This window comes from Pinus tabuliformis, chromosome X (genome assembly GCF_031772625.1).
Source record: "Pinus tabuliformis cultivar Carrire ecotype Pingquan chromosome X, CPIR1, whole genome shotgun sequence".
Classification (NCBI taxonomy): domain Eukaryota; kingdom Viridiplantae; phylum Streptophyta; class Pinopsida; order Pinales; family Pinaceae; genus Pinus; species Pinus tabuliformis.
Genome location: NC_142308.1, coordinates 1,038,564,928 through 1,038,586,960, shown reverse-complemented (window position 1 = coordinate 1,038,586,960; position 22,033 = coordinate 1,038,564,928). Strand labels below are relative to the sequence as shown.

The 22,033-nt window shown below is 41.1% G+C and overlaps 3 protein-coding genes across 3 annotated transcripts; 1 reads left to right on the top strand and 2 right to left on the bottom strand.

Annotated features, from left to right (window-relative positions):
* Nucleotides 1–428: 428 nt before the first annotated feature.
* Nucleotides 429–2,738, bottom strand: LOC149143321 (uncharacterized). Its single transcript, XM_089448033.1, has 3 exons — nt 2,219–2,738; nt 1,857–2,126; nt 429–1,720 (listed from the first exon to the last, which is right to left on the bottom strand). The coding sequence occupies exons 1-3, from the start codon at nt 2,411–2,413 to the stop codon at nt 596–598; spliced, it is 1,590 nt and encodes a 529-aa protein (XP_089304159.1). The 5' UTR covers nt 2,414–2,738; the 3' UTR covers nt 429–595.
* On the bottom strand, nt 2,588–4,154 carry LOC149143320 (disease resistance protein Roq1-like). The gene is made up of 2 exons (XM_089448034.1): nt 3,406–4,154; nt 2,588–3,289 (listed from the first exon to the last, which is right to left on the bottom strand). The coding sequence occupies exons 1-2, from the start codon at nt 4,122–4,124 to the stop codon at nt 2,734–2,736; spliced, it is 1,275 nt and encodes a 424-aa protein (XP_089304160.1). The 5' UTR covers nt 4,125–4,154; the 3' UTR covers nt 2,588–2,733.
* A 3,159-nt stretch (nt 4,155–7,313) lies between these two features.
* LOC149143319 (uncharacterized) lies at nt 7,314–17,537 on the top strand. The gene is made up of 2 exons (XM_089451773.1): nt 7,314–8,875; nt 16,160–17,537. Exons 1-2 carry the CDS (start codon nt 7,314–7,316, stop codon nt 17,535–17,537), a joined length of 2,940 nt encoding a protein of 979 aa, XP_089307899.1.
* Nucleotides 17,538–22,033: the final 4,496 nt, after the last annotated feature.

Sequence of the window (22,033 nt, the reverse complement as noted above, 5' to 3'; positions counted from 1 at the left end):
TTCATTATTTTTGAAAATCTAATTATTAGAATCTTAATTTTCAGTGATGAAACTTCAATTTTATATTTAGAAAAAATCATACCATGTAAAATGAATAACTAATAAAAGGAAAAAATTTCATACTTTTAAATCTTAAAAAATTAAGATATTTTTTTTATATCTAAAAATTACAAACTTTTAATCAAACAAAAACATTTTAAATCAGACTCCAATAACACTATTTATTATCTTTCCATCACTAACCCGTTGAAAATTTTAATAAATAACGATATACACAAGGCCACTGTTTATTATATATGAATCTCAAAACATTAAAAAATAAAATTGATAACTAACGATAATAATCAACGCGTTGTAATCCGATTCCGACAGCTAACAGTATGTATTCCACTGCACTGCTAACGAAAGAACATCCGAATAATCAATCATTGGCGAACGCATTTAGTTAATTAGTGCAAATCTTGGAAGGCCATAAAATATACACATGTAGCTGCTCATTATCACTAATGGCCACTCTTGGAAGACTGATGGTAATCATTTCATTGCAAAACTGTTTTTTCACATTGCTATTCAATGCGAAACAAGAATCCCCCTTTCATAATACGAAAGAGAGTTCCCCTTTCAATCGTTGCTGCAGCTGCTCCATTACTCCCCCACCCAACTGGAGCTTGGGACAACTGCTGACAGAGAGACTACGTAAAGACGTACAATGTTCAACACCTTCCAAGTCCTCTAACTCGATGCACGCATCAAGCCAAATTCTGCGAAGCTTTGTGCACTGCGCCAACCCTCTTATGTTCTTTAGCTTCACACAATGACTTAAGGTCAACGCCTCCAAGGACCTCAAGTCACCGAGAGAGGGGGGCAATTCGCTTATGGGGCATCCCCAAACTGTCAACTCAGTCAACTGAGTCAACAGTCCAACAGAAGCCGGCAAACATTTCAATTCCTTGCAATCACTTAGCTCTAATGTCTTCAAGTTCCTCAAGTCACCGAGAGAGGGGGGCAATTCGCTTATGGGGCATCCCCAAACTGTCAACTCAGTCAACTGAGTCAACAGTCCAACAGAAGCCGGAAAACATTTTAATTCCTCGCAACCATTCAGCCACAATGTCTTCAAGTTCCTCAAGTCACTGAGCGAAGGAGGCAGCGTGTCCAGCAAAGGGCTTCCTACATACAGAATTTCCAAATTGCTTAGCTCTCCAATTGCATCTGGCAATTCTTTTATATTTGTCCCTGACAAGTATAATCGTTCCAGCGACCTTTGGTGTGCTACTTTGAAAGGCAATACTTCAATCTTCGCACAGTCTTGCAGATTTATGCGCTCAAACGTGCTTATATTTCCCAGTGTTTCGCTTGACATGGTTAACTTTGAGCAATAGCTCAAGTCAAGATATTTAAGCTTAATTAAATTCCCAAAGGTTTCTGGCAGCTTCTCCAAATTGGACCAGAATGAGAGGTCGATGCTTTGGAGGTTTCTTAGATCACCAAAGGAATCTGGGAGTGACTTTATATTTTTGCAATTGGGTAACACCAAGGTCTTCAATGACTGAAGACGACAAAATTCATCTGGCAATCTTGATATTGTGTTACGATTATAAAGTCCTGAAGTACTGAAGGGAGGCGAGGTAATCCGTTCGAGGTACTGAAGCCGCCCTATAGAGTTGGGAATATTACAGAGGTCGCCTTGAATCTCTAAATCCCGCAACTGCAAAGGTGCCTGCAAAATGTTCGGTGTTTCAACTATATTAAAGATTCCTATCCACAAACCCTTCCATTTTTTTTCAAAATCACATGCTGCCATATTAAATGCAAATCAACAATACAAACTTTTAACTCAAAAAATTTCCAAGCACCTGCCATTCGCCTTCCCACAGTGATGTCCATTGCTCCGCGTCCACTTGTAAAACTCTCAAATTCTTCACTGGAATCCAGGAAGGAAGAGAAGAGTAAGGACAGTGGTACCAACGAAGCCATAAGAGATCTGGTAAGTGCACCCTTGTCAAAATGTGCTCCACCAGACCATCTTTGCTATAGGGAAGTTGCAATATTCCTCGATGCAATGTTATATCTGAAACCCCATTTGCATGCATAACATCTGTAATTCCCCGCACTTTGCTTATTACCTGTTGAATGACGAGAAAAGATGGAGAATTAAAAATTGTACACAGATTTTGATTTCAATAATTTACAAAAATTTGAAAGATTTAGCACTTACAGAGGATTGCTGCAACAATTCATCAAGTTTGTCTATCCCTCTCACCAATCCCGGAGCCTTGGCGATATCTCTTCCCAGATCACGAAGGTGATCATGCATATGTATCACATTCTCACTATCCGCTTCTACTAAACACCTGTCTTCCAAATTTTGAAAACCTTTCCACTTGCGCCCGTCCCATATTTTGACAGCCATATCCTTTTTTTCTCCAATGAAAAAACATGCAACATCTAGGAATATCTCCCGCTCCTCCACATCCAGTGCCTCGTAACTAATTAGCAGTCTCTGCTTTATCTCTGTGGGGAGTATCCGTTGAAGTTTGTCCAATTGGTCTTCCCAGTAAGATTCGTTCTTTCTTCCACATAGAAGTGCCCCAAACACTTTCAAAGAGAGAGGCAGTCCCTTGCAGGCATCTAAGAACTTATTTACAAAAGATTCAAATTGTGAGAGTGGGTAAGGCTGTTTGAAGGCATGGAAGCAGAAGAGTTCTCGGGACTGTTGTTCATTCAGCCCAGTCAGTTTATAAATGGATGAGTTTTCAATTCCTGAGCTTGTGAGAATATGGATGTAATCAATATTAAACTGTCTGACGGAATAGCAGTTTGATCTGGCAAAAGTGAATCAATCTGATCCACTTGATCTACATCGTCTACAACTATTAAGGCATGACAAGAGGAGAGAGTTTGTTTAAGCATCTCCATACCTTGATCGATGCAGTCTATTTCTGGATCTGATCCAGTCAAACTCTTGAGAAGTTTTTTCTGCAATGAAATTAAAGTGCCCTTACCAGCGTTTTCTCTTACATCCGAGAGAAAACAAGATCTGTTGTACTGCGAACTCTTTCGATTGAAGAGTTCTTTTGCTAGGGTTGTTTTTCCTAGACCACCCAACCCAATAATTCCCAGGACGGGAGGTTTTCCACTCTGCCCTTGTTGCTGCAATAAAAATTCATTTTCAAAATGTTGTACCTTTTCATCTAGACCCGTTGGATATTTGGCTACATGCAAAGGTGTCTTTTTCACTCTCTTCAAAACCTCTTCAACTACTAGATCCAGCAACTCCCCTTCATCACTGGTTATTCACAACAAAAAATAATAAAGCTATTAAGAAAAATTTCTTTACATATATCTATCCAAACATAAAGCAATACAATACCGCGAAATCGAGAGATAAGGTGGAGTTCTCACCCATTGCAGGACTCCAGCTCCAAACCGCTTATGTGTGAAACGGTAGCAAGAGCATTTCTCCAACTCTCAATTGTACTGGAATCGTATCGCAATTTCTTTTGGAGAGGTTGATCATCATAAGTCGTCTTATTTGCCAGTGATTGTAGGGCTTCAGCATACTTTCCATGATTGCTCTGCGTCCACCTAAGCTCAGAGGGCTTGATACCGTAAAATACAGGGATAATCGTCTTTCTCGATTCCAGCATTTGGAGGAGTTCATTCAGACACCAATTAGAGTCTGCATATCCAGGAGAGAAAACCGCCACATGGACGGAGGCGGTTCTAATAGCGCTTTCTATTTGAGAAGTCAAATACTCCCCCCTTTGCATTTCCTCCTGATCTAGAAAGACTTTCAATCCCTGTGAGACAAGGCGACGATACAGATGGCTGACAAAGGTTTTCTTCACGTCAGGCCCGCGGTGATTTAGGAAAACTTGATAAGAGACACAGCCAGCGGTGGAAGATGAGGAGGCCATTGCCAATTTGGAAATACAGATAGAAATAATGAAAAACCCAAACTGCAGAGGAGGTTGATCAGAGCGTAGCAGAGAAATTGCAATGGAAAACCCAGAGAGATGCTCTGCCCTAATTGATGTACCCAAAGATTGGTGTTCCCACTTCTCTTCTCTTTTTGCGTGTAGTGGCCGACCATCAACAGCGTCAGGACAATATTTATTCATGGGGTCAGCACGAATTCTGGTGCAAAGAGAAAACAAAGCGTTCCACGGCGCTCTCTAGACCATTACATTTGAGTGCGTGGTGAGGAGTCAGGAATCTCACTGTGTGTGTGGAACCCACACGCTCAATGCCATGGAGCACGGACCGCGTGAGGGCTATCACTTTGTGAATGGGTCCCACACACTCAACTGCGTAGACGGTGGGATCCACACGCTCAATTGCGTGGACCGCGTGAGCACCGAGCACTATCGAGTTGTGTGTGGGATCCACACGCTCAATTGCGGAGGTTTAAGCGTGGCAAGAATTCAGACAAAAAGACAAGTCCAATCAGTTCAAGCCTAATTTGGAACCAAACGGGGATCATGGCCAAGTTGACGTCCAAACCTAATGAACCGACCAGTTTGATTCGATAGCAGTTCAATTTTAAAACCATGATGAGGTCTCCAAGCTCAATTATACATTAAATTAAGCATTCAAATTAAAAATACATGAAATTACGCATTTTTTAAAAACGTTAGTTTTCAACCATTCTAAAATAACATTTTAAAATATTATGAAATATAAAAAGGTATAATATTGTATATTTTTTTAAATTATTAAAATATTAAATATTATTTAGTTGGTGATATTTTTATTCATATAATGCATTAGTATTATATTAAAGAATTTACAAATATGTGGAGTCATTAAACATGTATTTAACTTATATATAGAGTGTGTGTGGAGGTTTTAAATTTGAATTATTTTTTTTTAATTAGTTAAATTAGATTTATTTAAAGATAGATTTCTTAATAATAGTGAGGTTTCTAGTCTTATTAATAATTTTAGTTTATTTTCGATTGATAATGTAGATTTTAAGGCTTTTTCTTCCCCTTCTAGCAATAAGGTCATAAATCTCTCAAATTTCTCATTTAATCTTCATGTTTTCAGTCTCTTAGAGAAGGGTTTAAACTTTGCGGTAGCTCCAAAGAAGATCCCGATCCATGATATTATTTGTGACATTGAATTTGGGATAAAGGAGTTACCGGAAGCTGCTAAAGATATTATTAGGCAGGATTGTGCAGTTATCCTTAGAAAGGCTAAACCCCCTAGGAACAACCTTAGCAAACCTGAATTCAAAGCTCTAAAAGCCTTGAACAACAACAAGGACATTGTTGTTCTTAAAGCTGACAAAGGAGGTGTCGTTGTTATCCTTAACACGGAGGATTACCGCAATAAAATGTTAGATCACCTTTGTAATAGCGGGAGCTACAGAAAGCTGGCTAAAAATCCCTTGAAAAAGGTTTCTAAGACAGTTGCACTAGCCATAAAATCTAGTAGCACTGTTAGCTCTCTAAGTAAGAAACTTATTGAGAGCAACCCTCTCACTCTTAGGATTTATGGTCTTCCCAAAATCCATAAGGAAGGGGCCCCCCTGCACCCCATAGTCAACACTATAGGAGGGCCGACTTATCTTCTTACTAAATATCTTGCTAATAAGCTTAAGCCTCTTGTTGGTCGGACCAAGTCCTTCATTACAGATTCGTCCTCCTTTGTTAATGAATTAAAGGGTATTAGAATTGATCCAAGTGCTATGTTAGTTAGTTAGTTTCGATGTGGTCTCATTATTCACTAATATCCCTATTAATGAGGCCATTGATGTCATTAATCGTATCATGGATCCAGATACTACTTTTTTAGTCAAGATTTGCCTTACCTCTACTTTCTTTTGTTTTGAGGGCAAATTTTATGAACAAACCTGTGGTGTTGCTATGGGTTCCCCCCTTTCCCCTGTGGTTGCCAATCTCTTTATGGAATTCTTTGAATCTAAAGCCTTGTCATCGACACTTTTCCAACCTAAGTTGTGGAAAAGGTTTGTGGATGACACTTGTACCATCTGGTCTCATGGCAAAGAGAAGTTAAAGTTGTTTTTCCATCACCTTAACAATCAATCAGATTCCATAAAGTTCACCATGGAAATTGAGGTTGATGGCAACCTTCCTTTCCTTGACGTTCTCATTTCAAAAAAGGATGATGGTTCTTTCTCTCACCAGGTTTTTCAGAAGAAAACTCACACAGAGCAATATCTTCATGCAAATTCCCATCATTTCCCAACTCAGAAACTAGGTGTTCTCAACACCTTAGCCACTCGGGCGTTGCGAGTTTCTGATGAAAATCATATTGATGATGAAAAGACCCACCTCCTTAAGGTCTTTAATAAGAATGGTTATAGCAAATCCCAGGGTCTGAGAGCTTTCCATAATGCAGAAAGAGGTCCTAAGAAGAGGATCGATCCCAAGGATCGAGCTTATGGGGTTCATCTTCCTTTTATTCAGGGGACCGCGGACAAAATCGTGAAGATCCTGAAAAAACATAATATTCCTTCTTCCTTTAGACCCCTTCGCACTATTCGAAGTTCTCTTCATTCGGTCAAGGACCTGGTTAACCCCAAGGATGTGAAGGGGGTTTATATTATTCCTTGTTCCTGTGGGACTCCTTACATTGGTGAGACTGGTCGATCAATAAATCAGAGGATTTGTGAACATGGGAGGTCTCGCTCCTCCGCCTTGGCAGAACATGCAAAAAATACCAATCATCACATATGTATAGAAGAGGCTAGAGTCATAGCTAGGGTTGACCATTTTCATCATCGTAAATTTAGAGAGGCCTTAGAAATTGAAAAAAGGCCCGTTAATCTAAATAGAGACGATGGTTGGAGCATCAACAAGTGTTGGATCCCTGCCCTGAACTCCTAGAGTTTTTTTTTTTTAAGCCACCCGAATCCCTAGTAATATTAATTCTTATTATAATATAAATATTATTTAATTTGATGTTATTTAAAATTCAAAACTTTCCAAAATATTATTTATTTATTTGTTTTTATACACTTTATTTATTTATTCTTATTATAGCATTATAACTTAAATTGATTTATTCAAAAAAGAATAATTGAAATTCTTTTTAATCTCGGTAAAAACCTAAAAAATAAAATTAAAAATAGAAATAGAAATAATAATAATAATAATAATAATAATAAATAGATAAGGGAGATGGTCTGCGAACTAGGGTTTCAAGCTGCATTCTGATCACTGTCACAAACTTTAGCGGAGGGCAGTGCCCTGTTCGCAGAGCTTCGGAGGCGTGGGCTCGCCCTGGCCCAACAGATGAGGCGAGCGGGGACCAATGGGGCCCCTTCCTACAAGCAGGTAATGATGGATAAAGGAAAAGCCCCACTGGAAGGGGTGCAAATCTCTGGATCTGAAAATGCAGGAAAGGATGAGCTAAGCAAGAAGAAAAAGGTCGATGGGCCAACCAGGGAGACCCGTAGTAAAAAACGGCCCAACGAAATCAAGACTCTGGACGAAAAAGACAACAGGAACCCCAATCCTGAGCAGGATCCACCAGCAGCAGAAGGAAGAAAACAAAAACATGTGGAAACCGAGGCCCTGCCCCAACATGACACAGAGTTGGAGGGATCTGCCACAACGACAAGAAAACAGGAGGACCTGGGGCACTGCAAGCCCAAAATGACAGAAAGTCTACGAGTTGTTATTAACGACCCTGAAATGCAAGCTTACAGAGACCATATGTCCATACATGCGGTGATCTGCAAGTTCATGGGATTCTGGCCTATGGAAAAAGCCCTCTGCTTTTGGATCAAGAAACAATGGAAGCCTAAGGGAGATATCAGGTTACACCTAGGGGCCAAAGGGTTCTTTACTGTTGTATTTGCGAGCCTGGAAGACAGGGATCACATTTTTGATGGTGGACCATACTTCTATGCCTCAGCAGGCCTATACATGAGACCCTGGAAACCCAACTTTGCCCCAGAACAGGAAACATTCAAGCATGTACCTGTTTGGATTCGCCTATTCTCTCTCCCCATAGATTACTGGAGACCTGCAATGCTAGAACAAATAGGCAACAAACTAGGAACATTCATCCAAGCCTCGGAGGCTACCCTGCAAAAAAGGTACACCTCTTGTGCAAGAATATGTGTTAAAATGGATGTTTCAGGTGCTCTACATGAAGGTCTATGGCTAGAGTTTAGAGATGAAGTTTTCTTCCAAGCCATAGACTATGAACAGATCCCCTTTCGGTGCCGGAAGTGCCACAAACATGGACACCTGTTCAGGGAATTCCCAATGAACAAGCCAACCGAGAAAACCAAAGAAAACACAGGCAAGGATCAGGAAGGCTTCTCCTGTCCAAATGGAAGACAATGGGCCAATAGGAAAAACCATCCCAAAACAAACACCTCCATCAAAGGAACAGTCAATGCCTTTGAAGTTCTTGGATCCGAAACAGTTTCAACTAAAATCCCCCAAGCACCAGACCTTACGCAGGAAATACAGGATGCTCCCTTACAAGAATCCCTAGATCCTAATCCAGATTCGACGAATGAGACCCTACAAGGTCATGAGTTGGCAAAAGACCTAGAAGGAGATGTGGAAATGATATTAAGTGAAATCGAAACAGAGGATATGGAACTCAGTGACATATTAGAGAGGGAGGGCATGGATCTCAACACCATGGTAGAGCAATGGAAGCAAAAAGGAATGGAACACATCCCAGAGGAGGAAGTAGCCAGAGTAAATCTTCTCTTCCTGGCCAGGCAGGATGCAGAACTAAAAGGGCAAAAAAGAGGGTTTGGAGCCACAAAGGGTTTGGGCGTCAAGGCCCAAGGATTACATCAAACAAATAATAATGCCAAACATAGGAAAAAGCAAGGCCGACGAACAAACAATGGAGCACTACAAGAGCTAGGTCAGATGTTGTTTCTGGGAAAACTAGTGTCTTTTTTACCTGCTAGTCCCACTAAGACGGGTAGCTATCTTAGAAACAAACAATTCAAAGTGCTTCAAGATTCCCTTTATGTATGATAGAAAAGAGAGAAGCAAAGAGGACCAACCTGTATCTTCCGCTTGGCTCCTTGCTTGTTTCCTCTCTCCCCTAATAGAGCTTGCCACTCTTCTCCTACTTGTCCTGCTTTAGAGAATACTTGTAGAGGCAAAGCAACAAAACACTATCAAAGCATCTCGATCTATGATATCATAAAAAATGCAGAATCAGAAATCCATTAACCATACAATTGCATCTACAAATACCAAGATTCACAATACACGATTGTATGGAGGAAAACTCAAAGAACTTTATTGATAGTAGAAATAGAAGAGAGGATTACAACCCAGCTGTCTGATCTAGCATCATCCTCCCAGCATGAAAGCCCTCTTCACCTCATGAGAAGCAATATCACCCAACAATACAATGTTTCTTCTCAAAGAGAAACCAACATCACTTCCTTACAAATTACAAAATTCCAGCCTCTAGATCTCTCAGATGAGGGATCCATTTATAGATATTTGCAGATGGGTGAGTCAGCTTCTGGGTTTTTTATTAGTGTCATTTCACTGATAGTTCTTGGTTCCACTTGGATATTTCATGATTTCTTACTCATCCCTGGGCGAATTCAGAGAGGCGAGTGTCATATGAGAAGTTTCTAGAAGATTCTCCGGGTTTCCACTTAGCAAACTGTCTCTGCCATTTGTCTACTCAAGCCCATCGCACCCCACAGAAGGCTCTTTCAGTATGCATCACACCTAACTAGTGTAGCAGCTAGTATGAATTGCACCCTAAACATGGAGCAGTCTATATGGTCGAGTTTTGGCCAGTTTTGAGTGGTTTTTCAGGTGGAACTTTTGGGAAATGATGTAATCAGTTGACCATGATCCTTTAGGGTGTGAAACAACACTTTTAGGGGTTTAAGAGCCCTTAGTTTATCGACATATGTGATTGGGGTTGCAGTGCCCAAATATATCTATAACAGTTGCCCCTTAAAGCATGAGGTCGTAAATCTTCTGATGTCGGGTGAAATGCTTTATCATGAGGATCCAAGGTATTTGAACTGGAAGGTGACCTGTATAAAATACAATACAATACATCATCTTCATATTATTTTCATGATCTAGCTGAGGCGGGCATTCCCATGCTCAACTTTATAAATTCATTTTCATGTACATAGGACAGATAATCATCCGCTGTTGCAGACTGGTGATTCTTGTAGAGCCATCATCCCTTAGCTTGGATGATCATCTGTGCAGCTACTGTGTACATTTGATGTCTTTATTTTCTCGAATATATCGCAACCCAGATGGATGAAACTAGATCCGGGATCTTCAAACTCGTTCAATCTTTGCCCAATGTACAAGTCGATCCATGTGAAAAGATGTTTTGAAGTCGAACATGGAAAGACATAGCCTGATTACCAGCCAATGATGTAAGTTGTTAACATGCGCGAGAGGAATCACCGATAATGATAATGACCCTCAAGGTACTATAGTACAATTCATGTGGTGTGAATATAGGATCTGATGTTGAACACCATGCAAAATCTTTTGGTCGAAGGCCATTGATGTAAACCTGTTGCCGAAAGTGAAAAACTTGCCATTGAGGCATGCAAGCTTCAAAGTACTAAAAGGGTTGTTCCTAAGTCAACTTCTTGGATAATGAGCTGATTTCGACAAGAAGTGACCCGTCGTAGGAGGGCCTTAATGAATCCCACATTTACGACACGAAACAAAGCAAATGATTTTCTGGAGGTGAAAATGATCTGATGATACAAGGTTCAGGAATGGCGGTCATGAAAAATGGAGGGTGAAGGTATTGCAGTGGATGAGGCGTTAGCTAGGTGACGAATTCTATGAATGACTTCTCTTGAACATATCAGCGACACTGAGATGGATTGGTAGCATTAACCCCAAAAATGGATGGTACGGAGGACCAATGGTGATGTGAACGGTGAACGGAATAACCCAACTCGACTCAATCATGGTGATGGAGTGAAAGTGTCATGTTCAAGAGCGACTTGCTACCAATGAAGTTCTTCAGGTTTTCTTCCCTTTTTCCCCAGTCATTGCTGACCAGTACCTCTTTATTTTTGTTAAGCTTGAGGAGGATAACATATGCTTGTTCTATAATTTTCCCTTCAGGCAAACCTGTCGCTATGTTTTAGCGAGCCTAGTGACAGTGAAACTCTCTCTTGTCCGGATGGACAAGTTTTTCGCTATTGTTTTAACGAGTTTAACGAAAAATATAACTCAGTCCTTTTCATGTTTAGAGAGTTCGAAAAGGGGCGAAAAGGAAACTCCAGCAGTCCTTTTTCGTGGCATAATCCCTTAAGTCTGAAAAAGTATAAAATAATACGAAAGGGATGACTTTTTAATTGCTTTAGCGAGCAGAAAGAGACAAGCGCTTGATATTTTTGTAGAATGATCCCTCAAGTCCAAAAATATTAAAATGTAGAGGAGGGATGGCACTTCCCCTTACTTTAACGAGCTGGAAAGGCCAGTAGCTCGGCAATCTTTTCATATTTTACGAGTCTAAAAAGAGCTTAAAAGAGACTCATTTTTGAGGAACGAGTGGTGTTTTCGGGTAGCAACTAGTTCCAGGTAAGTTTGGAACTTCTCAAACACAGCAGTGTAACGAGGGTGGCTAATAGAATCACTTGTCGTAACTGTTCCTAAAAAGGGTAAATGATCGGCCAAAAGAATGGAGGTGACGGTGAGAACACAACGAAGGATCAAAAGGCTGATAGCAAGGCAATCACAAAGGTTATTCACCGAGGGTGGATTCATTTTTTAATGAGCTCGAATCAGAAGAAACTATGCTCAGTGGCGGGTTTATTTTTTAACGAGCTTGAACCCTGCTGAAACATTGCTAATGCCAGTCGTTTTAAAGATGTCTCTTATTAGTAGGTTCATTTTTTAGTGAGCTTGCCCCATGCGAAACTTTGCCCATTGCCTTTTTATGCAGGCTAGAAATGACCAGACTACAAAACTAACTACACTAAGAGTTAATGAACCACTAAGGTTAGGTAGGATAGTTTTGTCTTTCGCCTAGATAAAACATTTCCTTTTCTTTGCCTGCACGCCACCGACAAAGGTGAATGGTGGATCAGACCAATCACCTAACCTAACTAGCTGTTACTAAGAGTTAATCTAAAACACTACAAGGTTAGAACTAAACTGGTTACTTTTCACTTGCATAAAAAAGGTTTGCATGCCCCCAGGTGTTGAGAAAACGAGAATTTCCAGGTTACCTTATGGAAGTTCCTGCATTTAAGCAGGATTATTTCGTCTGCGAAGTAGACAAAACACTTCCTTGGCTCTGTCCATCGAAATAGACAAAGGTGAATGGTGTGAGCTTCCAATCACATAACGTGCAATGAGATAAATGTCTCAGACTGATCCCATATCCTACACGGAGATGGCATTTTAGACCGGTCATGTAACCTACAATGAAATTTGGTTTTTCAGTTAGGTTCGCCTGCCGAAGCAGACTAAGGTGCATGCCCCCAAGCTTCGTTACATTCACCGAATTACTCGCGGTAATTAGGTGGATGAACTAGAGGTTGAAGGGACATTCTTGACGCAAAGAGACCATTTAGGGATGGCGTTTGACTCGTATCTATGTTCGAACCGGGAAATGAAATCTGGTCGACAAGTTGCACCATTCTACCTTCATGCGAGAAACACATCACTCGAAAGAGTGTGGAAACAATAGCTCCCATGTTGTAAACGTAGTCACGCCCAAGGAGTAGATTGTAATCTAGTGGCCCTTGGACTACCATCACGTTCAAGTGAACGGTTTTCCTTCTCAAAGTTATAGGAAACTTTGGAAGGATCCCTAACAGTCGACTGGTTCCTTTGTTGAAGCCTGACAAATTTCGATTCTCAGGTAGAAGTGATGGTGAACCAAGCACTTTCCAAGCAGTTGAGGAAAGGATACTCATGGAAGCCCCTTCATCTATGATAGTTCCAAACATGATCATTTTGTAAACTTGTACTATGATTCGGAATGGTACATTAGATGGAAGGCGGGGACCTGCTAGTAGATTCCAATCGAAGGAAACGACTAGATTGCTTGGAGGGGGGACCGAATAAACGGCTGGAAGAATATTTTGAAATGGGGAACTTCCCTCCTGTCATAAAGGAACGGGTAGATTGCCCCCATGTTCATCAGACTCTATGTTAACAAAAGGAATTTGAATGGTGTCATTCTCATTCTCTTTGGAAATTGTATCATCTGAAGGTGGACCTTCTGAAGGCAAGACTGGGTCGGCTACCATCTCGACTTGTTGACTTTGGTCCGGTATGGACTCAGAGGGTTTATCTTCAACGATAGGCGTTTCGACCGACAACTGAGGTATGTCAGTCAAATTTTCAACTAGTGATGGACTTGGCAAGAGTTTCTTGTATCTAGGCGGAAGTCGCCGCGGTGAAGCAGGATGGTTCTCCAAGATACTTTTGGCTTCGTCCAGAAAAGGACAACGGTGAAGGGCATGATCGCCTTCACACAACCTACAAGGAAATCTGAACTTTTCTTTTTTTCCATTGACTTCATTTTCACTAGTCGATGGTGTGTTCTCAACATGATCGATAGAGGTTGATGACACCAGATGGTGCAAGCGGGGAAACCAATCTCTCAAGATCTGCGGAATGCAAAGACAATCTCGATGAAAGTGGTTTCCTTTGCAAATTATGCATGGAGATTTGGGTTTGGAAGGTTCAGTGTGTGGATTTTCGTTGGTTGATGCATGGTTGCTCCCTTGCTTGACTGACTTCTTCTTCTTCTTCTCCTTCCCTTTCTTCTTCTTCTCAGTTACTTGGTTTTTAGTATCACTAGTTTCACTAAGCAAAGAGGAAGAAGGAGAGGGAGAAACAAATGAAGTAGAAGGTGAAGGAACAACTCCAGTGTCATCTGGTTGCTGATTTGATTGCTGAGGAATTACAGTGTTTTGAACGACAGAGGTTGAGAATAGCCATACCGGCAGGCAAATTGTGATTCCTGGAAGGGACAATGTAGCCATATATGGAGCACCAATATATCCCCAAGAAGAGAAAGGACTAGGGGGGAATCCTTGATTGGTGGACTTCATTACCTCAACCTAAGATCAACGAAGGAACATGGATGTTATTCCGAATTAAATAAATTTTATGACGCTTTGACACAACTTTGCTTTTTCAATTTTTAAGAGTCGAGAAAAAGCTAAAGATGACTCTAGTTGCCTTCGATTTTTAATGAGCCTAAAGTGACAAGTGCTCAGATGGACCTTTTCTTTTAAGGAGTCGAAAAGGAACGAAAGTGACTACTCTAGAAATCTAGACAGAGGGATTACCAAACCAATCGTAAAACTGCAATATACACCTTGGTGGTAAATTAAAGAGAAATTACCAAGGATTTTATGTATAGCAGTCAATCTTCTCGAACTCTGTGTTTAGTGAATTGCGATCGATAGGGCGACAGACACAGCTTCCTAACGATAAAGGATATTAGCCTATTGTGGTCTCCCAATATATACTCGATGGTACGGGGAGCACAAGTCTGTACTGGCACTTGTCGTATCAAAGAGGAGGACTCACCCAACCTTCGATGAAAACGATAGTTACTAGGTTTTACAACGCCGAAATACGTCTCTAGCCTAGACTTCTAGATGTCATGCGTTAGGTTCCAAAGCGTTTTTATGTTCATTGAGGTTTATTTTAGAGTTGATCTTTTTTAGAAGTTTGTCTTTCAAGGTTCACTGCGTGATGTAGATGTAAAATTCCTAAATATGCAATCTAAAATGATAAACAGTCATTTGTTTTCTTTTAGCAATGAAAATCCTAGCTACTAAGGAAAGAAGAGTATGATTCTTTCAACAGAGAGAAGAGAGCACACACTAAATGCACTTTTCCTAAATCAGTTTCAGCATGCAGTCTAAATGAAAATGCACATGCATGTATTTTTTTTTTCCTTAATGTAAGAATGCCAAAAAAGTACAGATCTGAACTATTTTCTTCAAAGCGACATCAACGATTTCTCTTCAAAAGGAAAGGAAGACTGAGACGACACTTTCAATTTCGAATGGAAAACTGCTTTCGACACTTCAAATATTGATAATTCAAATCAAATACAATGGCAAAAGTACAATCGACTATCTAGAAGAGGAAGACTTTACGACTCTCTTCTTTTCGACTCAAAATGACAGTTACGACACTTCTTTTCATAAAAAATGACAGTTCGATTAAGCTATTTTTGACAAAGGAGGACTATAAATGACAAAAAATACACAATGAGGGATCCATTTATAGATATTTGCAGAGGGGTGAGTCAGCTTCTGGTTTTTTTATTAGTGTCATTTCACTGATAGTTCTTGGTTCCACTTGGAGATTTCATGATCTCTTACTCATCCCTGGGTGAATTCGGAGAGGCAAGTGTCATATGAGAAGTTTCTAGAAGATTCTCTGGGTTTCCACTTAGCAAACTGTCTCTGCCATTTATCTACTCTCGCCCATCGTACCCCACAGAAGGCTCTTTCAGTATGCATTGCACCTGGCTAGTGTAGCAGCCAGTATGCATTGCACCCTAAGCATGGAGCAGTCTGTATGGTCTAGTTCTGGCCAGTTCTGAGTGATTTTTCAGGTGTAACTTCTAGGAAATGATGTAATGAATTGACCATGATCCTTTAGGGTGTGAAACAACACTTTTAGGGGTTTAAGAGCCCTTGGTTTATCGACATATGTGATTGGGGTTGTAGTGCCCAAATATGTCTACAACAGATGCTTCTCAACTTCGGTAAGATGAAAGCCCTTGAGGCTTTCACATTCTCCTCTTGAATCCTGTTAAATATGGAGATTCTTTCATGGAATGCTAGAGGGCTAAATAGCCAAAGGAAACAAAGACTTCTAAGAAAGAAAATAAAAAATGAAAATTTTGACATGATTTTTCTACAAGAAACCAAGTGCTCTATCCAGAAAATGAAAGGAATAAGCAAAAATTTAGGAAAAAGAAATGAATACATGGAAGTGGAAGGAATTGGAATGGAGGGAGGCCTGGCCACCTTCTAGAATCCCCACTCCCTCCATCTTATAAATGCAGAGGCTTCCAGATCATACATCTCCCTGGAATTGCAAATCATTGGTGAATCCAATACTTACCTGTGTACTAATATCTATAGCCCCCAAAGACTAGAGGATAAGCTACTGATGTTAGATCACCTCTCCAACTTACAACGCAGACATCCTACGGCTAAAGCTATCTATGGAGGAGACTTCAACATGATCACCTCGCTGATAGAAAAGAAAGGAGGGGTAAGAACTCTGAATAGAGATGCAGAGGCATTCAACAGCTTCATCAGAACAACAAATCTTGTTGACATCCTCCCCAAAAATGGATTATACACTTGGAATAACATAAGAGGAGGAGAAAGGCAGATTGCCTCCAGACTTGACCGTTTTCTTATAGCAGAAGCCATCCTCCTTGAGGGAGTCACTATGGAGTCGAACATTATTCCTTGTGGAGGCTCTGATCATTGGCCCATCACCCTGGATGCAGCCATCCTCGAAACCCCGAAAAACAGACCTTTCAGGTTTGAGAAATTTTGGTTAAGCCATCCAGAATTCACATCTAAAATCAAACATTGGTGGCACGAGCGACTGGATACCAGAGGAACCAAAATGTACCAGTTCCAAGCCAGATTAAAACACCTCAAAGCTCGGCTTAGGTCATGGAACCAAGAAGTCTGTGGGAATATCTTCAAAGACAAACAGGCACTAGAGGAACAAATAGCACGGATCCACACAGAATGGCTCAAAGGGGACATCACCCAGGATTCCATTGGTACAGAGCAAATCCTCATGCAGAAATGGAATGAAAGATTCGAGCAGGAGGAGATACTATGGAGACAAAAGTCTCACATCCAATGGCTCAAAGAAGGTGAAAAAAACACCAAGTTCTTCCACTGTTCGGCTATAGATTACAGGTGCACCAACAAAATCACCCAGTTGAAGGATGAACAAGGCACCCCCTTCCACTCTCATCAGGATATTGCCTCCATACTCATCGATCACTTCAGCCATATAGCATCCGAACCAGACACTGATAGGGAAGAGGCTATTAGGGAAGTCATATCCTCCATCCCAAGGTTAATTACTACAGATCAGAACAAATCCTTAGACCACCCAGTTACCATGGAGGAGGTGGAAGAAGCAGTGAAAGAGATGCCTAATGGAAAGGCACCAGGACCGGATGGCTTCACCATTGATTTTTTCAAAGCTTGCTGGGAAATAGTGCGATTGGAAGTATGGGAGGTGGTGGAAGACTCCCGAAAATCTTCCTCCATCCTCAAATCCCTCAATTCTACCTTCATCGCCCTTATTCCCAAAGAGGAGGCAGCATGTACCCCTTCGAAATTTCGGCCAATTTCTCTGTGCAACGTTATTTATAAGATTATCTCTAAAGTAATGGCCAACATACTGAAGCCAATACTTCCTTTGATTATCTCAGAGGAGCAATCGGGCTACGTGGAAGGTAGACAGATCATGGATAATGTCCTACTAGCACAGGAAATGGTTCACACTTTACAATCCCAGAAAAAAGTAGGTATGATCATTTAGTTGGATCTCTCGAAAGCCTATGACAAGGTCAATTGGAAGTATCTTGAAGCCATTCTGGAAGCCTTTGGATTTGCACAACGCTGGATCAATTGGATTCTAGCCCTAGTCAAATCCCCCAGCTTTTCTATCCTGGTCAATGGTGCTCCCACATTCCCCTTTGCTCCCACTAGAGGTATTCGCCAAGGGGATCCCATTTCCCCTTTCCTTTTTGTCATATTGATGGAAGGCCTGAGTCGCATCATTAAAACTGCAAAGGAGAGAAACCATATCCAGGGCCTCCAACCTCTGCCACTCTGCCCAGCCACCACTCATCAACAATTTGTGGACGATACCATGCTCCATGGTACTCCATCGATCCGGGAAGCCCAAGGATTCAAAGCTATCCTTAATCTATTCAGTCAAGCTACAGGTATGGACCTTAATCTGGATAAATCCTTCATTTTCTTTTTCAATACTCATTTAGCGATCCAGAAAAATCTTACAGCTATCCTTGGATTCAGAAGGCAAAGCCTTCCCTCTAAGTATCTCAGGATCCCTCTTACTGATAAACCCTGGCAAAAGCTCCACTGGGAAAAACTGATCTCCAACCTCGAAAGACAAAGTAATCACTGGACTAACAGGGTCCTTAACTTTGCTGGCCGACTTGTCCTGGCTAAGGCTATCCTACAAGCCATTCCTCAATATATGCTCTCCATCCTTCTAGCTCCCAAAGGTGTACTCCAGAAAATCAGAAACATTCAGAGAACCTTCCTATGGTCTGGAAAATCTGACAAATAGAAATGGGCTCTAGTAGCATGGGAAAAACTCTGTAAACCCAAGAGCCTGGGTGGTTTGGGGCTTCAGGACCTGGACATAGTAAACAAAGCCTGTGGGGCCAAACTCTGGTGGAGATGGATAAAAGAACCACAAACACCCTGGGCCAGATTATGGAAAGCCAGATATGCTGAAAACTGGAGCCCTCAGGATCTCATTAGATTGACTGATCCTCCTATCGAATCCCCCATTTGGAACCTGGCAAAGGCCAATCAAAACATCATTCAACATCAATGCTTCTGGGAAATTTGCAATGGGAACACAACTCTCTTCTGGGAAGATGCCTGGCAACAACTTCCCAAGCTTGAAAATCCTGGCTATCTTCCCCTGCAGCACAGGTACCAGGAACTAGGGAAACTTAGGGTGAACCAATACTGGACAGACAGTCTCGCAGACCAGCATTGGAGACATTGGAACCCTAATCCTACCCCACAGGCAGATGGTATGGGCAACCTTCTCTTATCCTTGCACTCTTGTCTGGATAAAAGGAGGATCCGTTACTCTCAGGATGAAGACCAACTAAGGTGGGGCAAACTAGATGGAGGCACCTTTAACCTAAAGGAAGCCAGATTTTATTTAGAACACAGGGATCAGGAAGAAAAAGTGAATTGGCACAATAATGTCTGGGACACCACCATCTGGCCGAAGATAAAGACTTTCCTATGGCTCCTAATGCATTGCAAAATCCTCACTTGGGAGAACCTCTGCAAAAAAGGCTTCATTGGTCCATCCCGATGTCCCCTCTGTGAAATTAAAGAGGAGTCGATGAATCATCTCCTCAATGAATGTGAATGGACCAATAAACTATGGGAATGGATGGAGGAAATTTTCAGACAAATGGACAGGAGTAGAGAATCCATACAAGATAGCATAGCCAATTGGAGAACCCAATATTCTAATTGCGACACTGTGAATATCCTATGGAAGCTAAGCCCTGGTTTTATAGTCTGGTCAACATGGAAAGAGAGAAACATAAGAATTTTTCAGAGAGAGGCCAGGCAGCTAGACACCATTAAAACAAATATCATGCAGAATATGTGTGAAACTGCCCTTACCAGAAATAAAGCAGAACAGGCAACCAAGCCTTCTGCAAATGATAGACGAATTCTGAAAATTTTTGGCATGAGTGATGTAACCGACCTCAATTCTCCAGTGCAGAGACCTCAACCCACGCCCTCTTTGTTGTCCTGGCAACTTCCTTTACCGGGATTTCACAAATTAAACTTTGATGGAGCTTCTCGGGGCAACCCTAGCCCGACAGGCCTTGGAGGAGTAATACACAACGACAAAGGGGAAATTCTTCACATCTACAACAATTCTCTGGGGGAAGCCACTAACAATGAGGCAGAATTTGTAGCTCTGGAGTAGGGGCTGCGAATCCTAATCCTCTTGGGGAGTGGGGCAGCAATTGTGGAAGGAGACTCGCTCATTGCCATTAACGCGACAAGGAAAATACAAAATGGGATGCGCACTGCGAAGGTATCAAAGCACTGGCATCTAGCCATGGTCACCGAGCTAATTGCCAAACATCTCTCTAATCTCAATGGAGTTGTCCTGCAAGCAATCAAGTGCAATGCGAATGCAATGGAGGATAGCCTAGCCAACTATGCGGTCGACCACCAACATGATTGCACCGACTCCTGTTGGCAAAGCGTCACATGTGTCAATCTTCGGGACAAATGCCTTCAAATCTCAAGGCAAGACCTCACAGGCAAGTCAGGATAGCAGAACGGCTCTCAAGGCACCGATCATCAATGAATTATATGGTTTGTTATAAATATTTTTCCCTAAGCCTTAATTCCTGGAGGTGGCACAACAGGTGGATGTCCTTTGAATCATATCGAAAAAGGTGGAAAATCTACCACAAGGATAGAGGTCAGTACACTCATCACGAATCAAGGTACGCGTGGCCTCTCCTCTTCAATGATAAGCATGGCAGTCTGAATGCACCCAACTGGAATAATAAGAAGGGTGTCAGTCACCTGCTGGGGATTCTGACAGTTAGGAAAATGGACAAGACGTCGGTTTCGGTTAAGATCTCGACCCCCCGAACCACGTCCTTCACTATTAATACACAAATAACTGGGAGAGAGTTCATCTGCTTACGGTATTACTTAGAGCTCAGTCTTGTGTTCACGGCTTTGCATTTAGGAGTTTTCTTGGCACTTGCCAGCACCTGCAATAGTGTTATGGCTGATAGCAACATCTATAGCTCTAGAGCTATCAGGGATTTAAAAAGAGCTCGGGAGAATTATGAGGCCTCTGTATCCAAGAAAGGTAAACAATTCATTGAAGAAATCCAAGTCGAGGTGAACAAAGCCCGCGCAGGAATGGACGTTAATACCATCAGTGAGGAGGTCGATTCGCTCACGGATCCAGGCACTCCAACAACAAGGGCCACCCAGTTCCTGCGAACTCAAAGTGAGGCTTGGCAAATGAAAACAATGCTGGCCAAAACCCTGAGCATGCAAGGAGCTGCTCTCAAGGATGCCTACCAAGCGCACTCCCTCGCCTCTGCCAAGAACTCAGCGAGGTTGGACAAGCTGGAAGTAACCATGAAATCCCTTACGGAGGAAATGAAAATGTTGGCTCAGAGCCTGGGAAGTTTCATTCCGCTCTTCAAGCTGTCTATACGCCAGGGGCTCAACATCTCTGTGGATATCCCTGAGGATGAGTGCAAAACAACCAGCTTCAGTCACCACCAAGCCCGTAATGCTCCTAAGGGAGAGGATGGCGATGGTCCAAGTACTGCCAGTTCTCCAGGAGTCGCAAGAAACAACCAGTAGCATTTCTGGGGGGCGGTTTTCTACTGTGGGTTCATGTCTATCCTCGACTTTTGGTTTGTTTCTTTGTCTGTTGAATGTTAGCATTGGTAAGCCTCAAAGTGGCCTTCTTTGTGTTTAATGGCTTTAAGTTCGGTCTGGCAGCCCTGTGTGGTTGGCCTTTTTTTGTTCGAATTATGTTTGACTCCGGGTCAGTTATGGTAGTCTAGTGGTCTTTTGTTTTGACAGGCCTGCTCTTTCTCTAATCTGAAAAAGGCAGACCCCTTTTGTAACCATATGTAATATTTTTGTGATCTAATACATCTGCTGATTTACACAAAAAAAATAAAAAAAATAAATAGATAAATAAATATTTTTAGTCGAACTAGTTGTTCTTTCTAACGGCTAGTTAGTTGCTCTCTTCATCTATTTATTTCATTGCCTGGATCTGATTCATCATCTTGTCTTGAAGATGAACCACACTGGATGGTTCGAAACGTGTCGACGATATTACTCCTATGTTATTTTTTCCGAAAGATTTTGTTATTATTAATATGGATCATAGAAGTCTAAACTCATAAAAAAAAAAGAATAAGAAGAAGAAAGAAAAAAGAAAGAAAGTTAGATTTATTAAAATTGTATTTAAAATCAGAACATTAAATTTGTAAATTTTTTAATAATTTAATTTTATGTTATATATTAATTTTTTTACATATTAATAAATTTGATTCCTCTCATGTTTAATAAATTTAAATTAAAAATAGATGTAGGTTAGTTTGTTTTTTATTCATTTATTCGATACATAATATATATAGTTATTTATTTAATATTGTGATATTTAAAATGGAATCACATGTATTTTTTAATATAGCATTATGTTTTTTCTGTATTCAAGCTTTCGTGATCCATAATGAATTAAGA